Source organism: Pediculus humanus, genomic scaffold (genome assembly GCF_000006295.1).
Source record: "Pediculus humanus corporis 1103172107541 genomic scaffold, whole genome shotgun sequence".
Lineage (NCBI taxonomy): Eukaryota > Metazoa > Arthropoda > Insecta > Psocodea > Pediculidae > Pediculus > Pediculus humanus.
The window spans coordinates 320,879-330,640 of record NW_002987156.1 but is presented as its reverse complement, the minus strand read 5'-3'; the positions used below and the strand labels follow the sequence as shown (position 1 = coordinate 330,640).

Here is a 9,762-nt window from a genome sequence, read left to right as displayed (position 1 = left end):
ACATTCCATGACGGGTGATAAGAATTCAAATAAAACTGCAATGATTCCATTTAAATCATGGAGATTTTTTTTTACGTCCAGTAAAAATTGATAAAAGTTCCAAAATACAAAAATAAATTCTCCATAAAAAATTTGTTTTTTTTTTTTTTACCCGTTTGTTTGTTTGTTCGCTCGCAATTCCCAAATGTAATTATAATCGATCAAGTTTGCGGAGGATCCAAAAAAATAAATTCTGCTGCCACGTTTTTTCTCCCTCCTCCCCCTTATTATCATTATAAATAATTATTTAAATTTTACTTTTAAAAAAAAAATACAAATATAAAGTTATAATTAAGTTTTTTTATTTTTTATATTTTGTTTAACCAGATGTTTTTATATTCTGAATTTTTAAGTTTGTTGTTTGTTTGTTGTTTTGTTCATTATGTTCCTTTTTTTTTAGTTTTGATTTTTATTATCTAAAAATTTCTCCTTAACAAAAAAAAAAAAATCATTTATTAATTTTATTTATTTATTTATTACAGATGGTTACGACCGAGGCAGTTTCCGGTTCTGGATCGGATCCACCTGATACCGGAAATACATTAAGCAAACTTCGTCAAACTTTATCATCCAGTTTGATGAACGCTCAAGACAAAGGTAAATAAATAAATAATTGATTTTTTTGTTGATTCGAACGGATATCAAGGGAAAAAAGAGAAAGAAGGAGGGGAGGAAAAAGGGGAGGTGGGAGGGGTGGGGAAATCGATAACGTAAATTCACGCGTAAACGTTTCTTATCAGTTTCTTATTATTATTATTATTATCACAACGAGGAGAGTTATAATAAAATTAAATGTTTATCCGATTGTTTTCGTTTAAACAAATTTTTTTTTTCTCTCTTATACTTTTTTGCTCGCGCCGCTGGAAAACTTTTTTCGCTGGAGAATATTTAAAATTAACAAATAATAATTTCTTTTCCCTTCTTCCTCCTGCCCCTCCCTCTCCCACTCCCGTATCATTTCGTCGTATCGACATTAAAAAAAAACAACGGTCATAAAGCTAAAAAATATTTTTTTTACTTTTTATAGCGTATTAGTTAAATAATTTATAGTTTATAGTTAGGATATTATTTAATTTTATAGCAGTGACATCTGCCGCTATAAAATTAATATCAACAAATTTTTTTTTTCCTTTTTTTCCTTTCCATTTAATTACGTTGAATAAAAAATTATACGACACGACTCAGAAAAAGAAAAAAAAATGGAAGAAGAAAATTTTTTTTTAATTACTTTGTTGAAAAGTAAAAAAAAAAAAATTTCTATATCTTTATCTCTCTCTCTCATTCTTTCTCTTTCTTTCTCTTTTTTCATTCGTTCAAAAAATCAAACAAAAAAGAGAGAAAAAAGGATTAAAAGGAAAAAAAAAGGAAGTGATAAAAAAAAAGGTCAAAATACTTGTGTAAGAGAGTAAGAAAAACTTTTCTTCTTCTTCTTCTTCCTTTTTTTTCTTTCTTTTCTTTCTTCCATACCTGATTTTTCCAGATATGAACATTCATTCGTCTCTAACGTCGTTTTTTTTTTATTTTATTTTATTATAAACTTTTCTCCAGGAAAGAAAGAAAGAAAGAAAAAAAGGAGACTTTTTTTTAACTACAACCAACTTTAAATTTCTTAGAAAATTTCGTTATCGAAAACTGACGTTTTATTCCCTTTAAAAAAAAATTTTCTTTTTTTTTTTAACTTACGATTTATTTTTTAATTTGATTTTCATTTTTTTCTATTGACCCGAAACTTTTTTTGTCTACGTACACGATCTATTTAAAAATTAATTAATTTCTATAAGATAGAAAAAAACTAAAATGGCGTAAATACGACGCGTGATTTTTTTTTTGCACGACGACGACATTTAATATTTTATTTATTTTTCTTATCAGTTTTCTGACGTCATAAATTTTAATATTTTACGTCATAATAACGACGTGAATAAAAAAATGCAACAACAAAACGATAGAAAAACAAAAAAAAAAAAAAAATTTGAAACACACGTCGAACGAAACCAATCTTTTCTCTCTCTCTCTCTCTCTCTCTCTCTCTCTCTCTCCCTTTTTGTTTTGTTTTTTTTCTCCTCCTCTTTCTGATAAAAATAATAATAATAATAATAATGATGATGAAAAGTCCAAACTCGTGCCAAGGGTTAAAAAAAAAAAATTTTTTTTTTACGGTGTCGTAACTTAACTCGGAAACAAAAAAATTTTTTTTTTTATGTACAGTTGAGTTAATAATTAATAATCAAAAAGAGCTCCTAAAAGGAGCCAAAATAGAAACTGGAAGCTAAAAAAGATTTAAAAAAAAGAGCAACGGGGAAAAAAAAACGTGATAATTTATTTTTGTTTATATGATTTTTAACAAATTCAAAAAGCAGAAGGAAAACAACTTTTGTAAATTTTTTTTTTTAAATGTCGAGAGGAAAAAAAAGCGGAAATAAGATAAAAGAATCAGATTTTTAAAAAAAGGGAGGAAGTTAAAAGGCGGTAACCAGAAATCCGGCAAAAGAGGGGGGAAAAAATTACGAAAGCGATTTCATCGATTATTATTATTATTATTATTATTATTATTATTATTATTATTATTATTAATTTTTAAATATTTATTTAATTTTTTTTTCCTTTTTATTCGTTTGTTGTTTGTCGTTGTCGTCTGTTTAAAGTCTAAAAAATATTTATTTGTAGAAAACAAATTAATACAAAAACAACAGAAAAAAAAAATTTTTTTTATTTATATTTTAACCGTTTCGGCGGCCATTTTGAAATCATTTTCTAAAAAAAAAAATTTCTTAACTTTTTTTATACGTTGGGTCCGGTCAAAACTGGAAACTTTTTCTGGAAAAAAAATTTTTTTTTTTTAAAAACTTTCTAAAACTGGAATTTATTAGTTTATTTATTTATTTATTTTTCGGGTTATTGTAAAAAGGAAAATTTATCTGGGAAAAAAAACAAACCGGAAAAAGCTATAATTTTTAAGGGTGAAACAGGCCGCCTTTTTTCTCCCCTGTCGTTGTAATTTTTTTTTAAAAACAATTTTAATAAAAAATAAAAATTTTCCGTTTCTCCGCCCTCCCCGTCTCTCTCTCTGCCCGCCTCCCTCTCCCATTTCCCCTCCCCTTACTCCTCCTTCTCTCCTTCCTTCTTCTCCCGCTTCTTCTTCTCCCCTCCTCCTTCCATACCGCACGGGTAAAATTTTCACTACAGGTAAAAAAAAAATTTTTTTTTTTTTTTACTCGATTTTTTTTTATTTATTTTAAACCGGAAATGAAACTCTCGGTTTAATTTCCTTATTTAGTTTATTTCGAAGGTATAAAAATGAACGATTTCACACACAAAAAAAAAATTTATTTTTCAAATATGGAAGGTTAAAAAAAAAGAAGCCAAAGTAAATAAAATTACGCAAACGTTTTAAATTTTTTTTTTTTTTTTTTTACGCTGCGTTTATTTGAAAATAAAACGACGACAGCAGCAGCAGGAACAGCAACAGCAGAAGTAGCAGAAGTAAAAAGATAGAGAAAAAATACATAATAATAATAAGATTTAAAAAAAAAAAAAAAAATTTTACAAGAGGAAAACAAATAAATCGAAAACGTTAGAAAAAAACGAATGAATGAATGAATGATTGATTGATTGATTGATTAAATAAAGTTTAAAAACAGGGATAAAAATATATGAGAGACACGTCAAATTATTGTAACGAACCTGAATAGAAACAATGAATAAAATCAAAGTGAATGAATGGAAAAAAAAAAAAACGTGAATAGAGGTAATAATAATAATAATAATAACAAGTGAATAATGTTAGTCTCGCGTTATTCGAGAACCCGTGAGATCGTTTATCAATTTTTTTTTTTTTATATTCATCCAACAGCATCCATTGTGATGACGTAAAAAAAAATTTTTTTTTTTTTTTTGTTCATAAAGAATGATTAAGTGGTGAGATTTTATTTCTTATTCTTCTCAATTTACTTAGAAGAAATAAAGATAAAAAGAAAAAAAAAACAAAAAAATGTCTTCTGCTAATTTTAAAATAAATTTTTTCTTTAATTTTCGCGCCATAAACAAATTTAAAAACGAAAAAAACGAAAACGGATTTTTGATTGGTGTTCGATTCGAAATCAAAAAAAAAAAAAAATCGTGATTGGTTGATTTATATTTTTTAAATTGATTATTAGCCAATCGGAATTTTTTATTTTTTTGATTGGTTGATTTTTTCGAACGTTAAAAACGATTATTATTAAACATTTATGATGACGGTTACAGATTAAATATACGGGAATGAGATTTTTTCCGGGATTTTTTTTTTTTTTATAACGACTTTGATGTTTTCGTTCCGGAAATGAAATTTTGAAATAATTCTAGAATGTATTAACGGTTTTTTTTTATTATCTTTTATTTAAAATTTAATTTTAAAACCACAGAAATTTAGTGATTTTATGTAAATTTAAATGCATTAAAAGTGTCTGACGTAAAAAAAAAAAAAAATGGGGAGGAAGAGAGAAAAAAAGGAAAAAAGGTTGATTATGAATCCTTTTAAAAAAATTTTTTTTTCCTTTTGCATTATTCAATAAGTTTTTTTCAGGTTTTTCCTTTTTTTCCTTTTTTTTTGTTGTTGCACGGTAGAAAAAAATGAAAAAAATTTTTTTTTACTCTTTTTAGTTGAATACAAAAAAAAAAATTTACTTAACATTATATTTTTTTTTTTTTTCCAGTAACAAAATTGACTCCGGTGCGACAGGTTGTACAACCGGAAACAACGGTTACGCCACCGGAAGAAAAAGTAGAAGAAGTTACACCATCACCTCCGAAACCGCAGTAAGCATTATTTATTTATTTATTTTTTATTTTTTAATGTTTTTAAATCGTTAAATCGATAAATTTTTTATTAAAAGCGAGAGACATTGAGAGAGAGAGAGAGACAGACAGAAAGGAAGAGGATGAGAGAAAGAGAGAGAGAGAGATAGAAATTTTTTTCTTTCGTTAAACTTTTACATGTTTAATAAAGAAAATATTTTGAAATTTATGCATCTTAAAGTTAATAAATAAGTTCTTAAATTTTTCTATATAAAAAGCTCTTATCCCGCATTTCTCTCTCTCTCTCTCTCTCTTTTGCTTTTCCACGCATACGTTTCATCTCTCTTTCTCTCTCTCTCTCTCTCTCTCTCTCTATTTTTCTTTTTCATGCACATGATCCTTCGCATTTTTTCTCTCTCTCTTCTCTTCTTTTACCGCGCTCGCGTTCCTCTCACTCTCTCACTCTCTCTCTCTTTCTTTCTCTTACTTGTTTCGGGGCAAAAAAATATTTTCCGGTTGTTGTAGAAATAATAATAATGATAATAATTTTTATTTTTAATATAATTTTTATCAAAAAAATAATAATAATAAGAAGAAGGAGAAAAATTTATCGCAAGTTTTGTAATTTTTTTTTTTTTCTGTTAATAGCAGACGAAATTGAAAAAAAATTTATTATACGTATTAATAATAATGATGATTTTAAATATATAATATTTATAAGGCATTTTATTAAATTAATCCGTCGACGAGTTTTTTTTTCAACGAATTTTAATTAATTTAAATAATAATAATAATAAAAAACAAACAAAAAAAAAAAATTTTTTATGTTTGTTTAGTTTTTGTTTTTTGTCGTTTGTTTCAGGTATAAAAAAAAAATTTTTTTGTCGAATCCGTTTTTTTTTTTTGTTTAAAATAATAAAACAAACGATTAAACTTTTGAGAGTTTGTTTCGTTTTATTTAAGTTTGTAATGTTGTTTGTCTCTTTTATTTTATCGTCGACGCCATTTTTATTTTTAAACGTCGAAAGTAAGAAACAATATTTTTTTCATTGGGATTCCTGGAGAATTTCCTTTTTTTTTTTTTTTTTCTTTTCATACCTTTTTCCTTTTAACGTTTTCGCTGTTGCCTTTTTTTTAATAATAATAAAACATGATAAATATTTATAATTTTGCGACAGACGATTGCGCGACAAAAAAGGAAAAAAGTAGACAAAAGAATCAATACATAAATAATTTTTTTTAATTTTCTTAACCCTACAGCAGGAAATTTTCTAATGTTTTACGTCCCACGACGGTGGAAAATTTAATTTTTAATAATAATAATAATGATTTGCATTAACTTTATTTTATTCCATCGGGAACTCGAACGAGTCGAAACCTGGAATAAAATTTCAAAGATTTCTGACGTTTTAAAAACGTCTTGTCAAAAAATAAAAACAAAAAACAAAATGACGACGACGACGACGACGATAATAATGATAATAATAATGATGATGAAATAAATATATAAAAAAAATGAAAATTTTATGTGACGTAATGCATCACCACCACCGCCACCGCCACCATCTTTAAAAAAGAAAACAAAATTTTTTTCTTTCAATGATTGATTTAAAAACGACGAAATAAAAGAGAGAGACGGAGAGAGAGAGAGAGAGAGAGAGAGAGAGAGAGAGAGAGAAACGGAAAATAAACTTAATAAAAAAAAAAAGAAAACAGGAAGGTTTTTCAAGTGTAATGGCGAGAGAAAGCGGATAATAAAAGAGTAAAAAAAAGTGTAAAAAGTGAAAAAAAGGAAAGCTGGTGACGAAATTTGACGTAAGAAAATGGCGTCCCTTCGGGCTTACTCGCGGGCATAACCGAATTTTATTTATTTTTCTTTTCTTTTCTTTTCTTTTTTTTTCCAGATCATTTCTTGCGATACTTTTTCTTTTTTCCATAACATTTATTCAATTCTTTATTGCTTCCCTCGATTTATCATCATTTCTTTTTTTTTTACGTCTTCATACGTTTAAAAATGAAATTTTTTTTTTATTCCCACGAAAATGATAATTTAAAAGAAGTAGGAAAAAAATGGCGGGAAAATTGTAATTTTACGCTTGGCAAACGTCAAAAATAAAATAAAAGTTTTAGTAAAAATGCTGTCGTCTTATTATTATTATTATTGTTTATTTTTAGAACAAAAGATGCCGGTAGAAGAGCTGGAACGTGTAGAGTTTGTCTTAAAAGTTTTAAACCAGAAGAATTTTTTAAAATGTGCTCCGAGTGTCAACAGAAAGTTTGCGAAGATTGTGCTTCTTATTCTAAACTCGATGAAAATCAAGATGAGGTGAGTTTTACTTTTATTAAGTTACCAAAAGGAGAGTAGAAAAAAGAGAGAGAGAGAGTGTGTGTATGTGTGTAAAAGAGAAAGAAAAAGAGATATAAAAAGAGATATAAGAAGAGAAAGAGAATAAAAGAGATAGAGTGAGACAAACGTTCATCGTCTTCGGTTCAAATGTTTTCAATTTTTTTTTTCTATTTCCACGACGGCAACAAAAAATTTCCGTTTTTTTTTGCTGCTGCTGTTACGGAAAACATATTTTTCAAAGTTACGCCTTTGAAAGGATCAAAAAAAAAATTTTTTTTTCTTTCCTTCTCTCTTATTCTGTTTTTTTTTTTTTTTTTACGGAAATTGTTTTTATTAGGTGAGGTTTCATTAACCCCCAACAGCACGCCATGAAATTTTTTTTAAAAATAATAATAATAACATATTAAATTATGCACGCTGTTGTTGAAAATATGATAAGCGAGTTTTAAAAATTTTTTTTCCTCCACATTTTTGGTTGTTACTTTTTAAATTTATTGGATAAATTTTTTTTATTTTTTATTTTTTGGGAAAACTTTTTTTTTTTCAGTCGCTTTCCGACTCCATCCTTCCCCCCCAATCCCATCCCCTTTTCAATTCCTTCCCTCTCGTAAAGGAAAAATTTTTCCTTTTTTTTTTTTATTAAATTAATTAATTAATTAATTTTTTTTTTTTTTTATAGCAAGCATTAAAAGTTTACCTGAAACGTTTTTACCTAGACGGGAATAAAAAAAAGAATAAGAGAGAATGAAAAAGAGAGATGCAATAAGAGTAAGAGTGAGAGAGGGAGAGAGAGAGAATTAATGTGAAGTGGTAGCGGAGGTTAAAATAGGTAATTCCGGATCGTTTCCAGGGCGGTGATGAACTCGTCGTAAATAAAATAAAAAAAAAAATTTTCACCGCTTTTTCATTCGCAAAAATTTAACATTTTCTTTCGTCCCCTCCCCCTCCACCCTCTCCCCCGTTTTTTTCCCCTTCCTTTCCTTCCCCCTCAAAAAAAAAAAAAAACTTGCAGAGTAACCCGATTCGATTTTTTTTTTATTTATAGAATATCGAATCGATTATCTCCGACGAATATTATCATTATTATTATTATTATTATTATTATTTAACGGTAACCTTTTCCGGTTTTTAGAGCACTTGGAGTTGTAGCATTTGCAGAAGAAAAAGACAAAGCAGAACGCAACCGGTAATAACGCAAGAATCGACGGACAGCCTACTGGAAGTACCAGTTTTAGAAGCACTTCAAAGGCGGCATTCGGATGTTAAAATAGGTAGCGGTTCAAGCGGAAACGCAAGCGGAAGTTTAGGCGGGGGTTTGGCTCCTCCAAGATCTCCAGAATTGAGACGTCATTCTGATGTTTCTCCAGCATCATTAAAAGAAATAGAAAAGGTATCTGTCATCAACAATATTGTTAATTACTTCTTCTTTTCTTATCTTTTTCTATTTCTTAAAAAAAATTTATTTCCTTTTTTTTTCTTTTACGTCTTAGTTTTACTCTATCCCATTAATTTCGAAAAAAAGTGTCAGTAGAACTATTATTATTATTTTTATCGTGATCATAATATATCGATTTAAAAAAGACCTTTAAATAATATCAAAAGATAAAACCAATTTTTCCGATTAACAAAAAAAAAAAAACGTGGAACTAATTTATTTTTTAAAAAACGTAATTATTTCATACAAAATATTTATTATCTTACGCCACTGAATTATTATTCACTTCGTCGAATCCGCAAATGTAAAATTTATGTTGTTTCAACGTTAATAATTAAACCCCCATCCCCTACTCCCCAACCTCCCTAAAAAAAAAAAATGATTTATGAACTTTTCCGGTGCGTACAAAAAAAAAAAAAAAATTAAAATCGTCAAATGAATTTTTTTTTGTTTTTAAAAGTTAAAAATTTCAATCGATCAATCGATCGATCGATTGTTAAATTCATCTATCGATTGATTGATTTTAAAGTCAAAGATCGGATCGGGATAAATAAATCCAAAACAAATAAAAAAAAAAAAGACAGACATTTTGAAAAAATAGATTGCATTAAACGTCAACATTGAATTTCATTTTCCCTAAATAAACTGTATCGAAACCGTCGGCGGCGGATTTACTGAGATCAGTGGCGGATCAAGTCAATAAAAAAAAATTTTTTTTTTTTTTCGGTTTATTGTATTATCGTTGTTTTTTTTTTCGTTGTTGTTATTATTATTATTAATACGGCACGCTAACACAATTGATTCATTTAAATTTACGAACCGAATGTAATTTTATGAAAAAATATCCGCCGGTCAATGATCTGAACAATACTGACAATTACTGAACGAGTGGGTTTGAGGGGATTTCGGAAAAAAAAAAAAATTTGTGGGAAAAATCAGATGCGAGAATTGTTTAAAAGGAGGGGGGAGAAATAAAAATAATAATAAGGCGGAAATGGGTGACGGCAAACAGGGGGAAAGGGGGGACAGGGTTGAATGAAAGAAAATCAGAGGAAAAATTTTCTGCCGGAAAAGCTTTCAATTGAGCGTGAAACTTAACAGCTGTCATTATAAATTAATGAATTTTTCCTTTTGTTCCGAACTAAAACTGATTTTTTTTTTTTTC

The 9,762-nt window shown here is 27.6% G+C and overlaps 1 protein-coding gene across 1 annotated transcript in view; it reads left to right on the top strand.

The window, feature by feature from the left end:
* Nucleotides 1-6,885: 6,885 nt before the first annotated feature.
* Phum_PHUM191370 (uncharacterized protein) overlaps nucleotides 6,886-9,762 on the top strand; it is a gene marked incomplete at both ends in the record, with an annotated part of 6,648 nt that continues 3,771 nt past the window's right edge. The window contains 3 exons of the mRNA XM_002425271.1: nucleotides 6,886-6,899; nucleotides 6,991-7,141; nucleotides 8,295-8,552. Coding sequence (XP_002425316.1) covers nucleotides 6,886-6,899; nucleotides 6,991-7,141; nucleotides 8,295-8,552 — 423 coding nt within the window. The remainder of the gene's footprint in view (nucleotides 6,900-6,990; nucleotides 7,142-8,294; nucleotides 8,553-9,762) is intronic.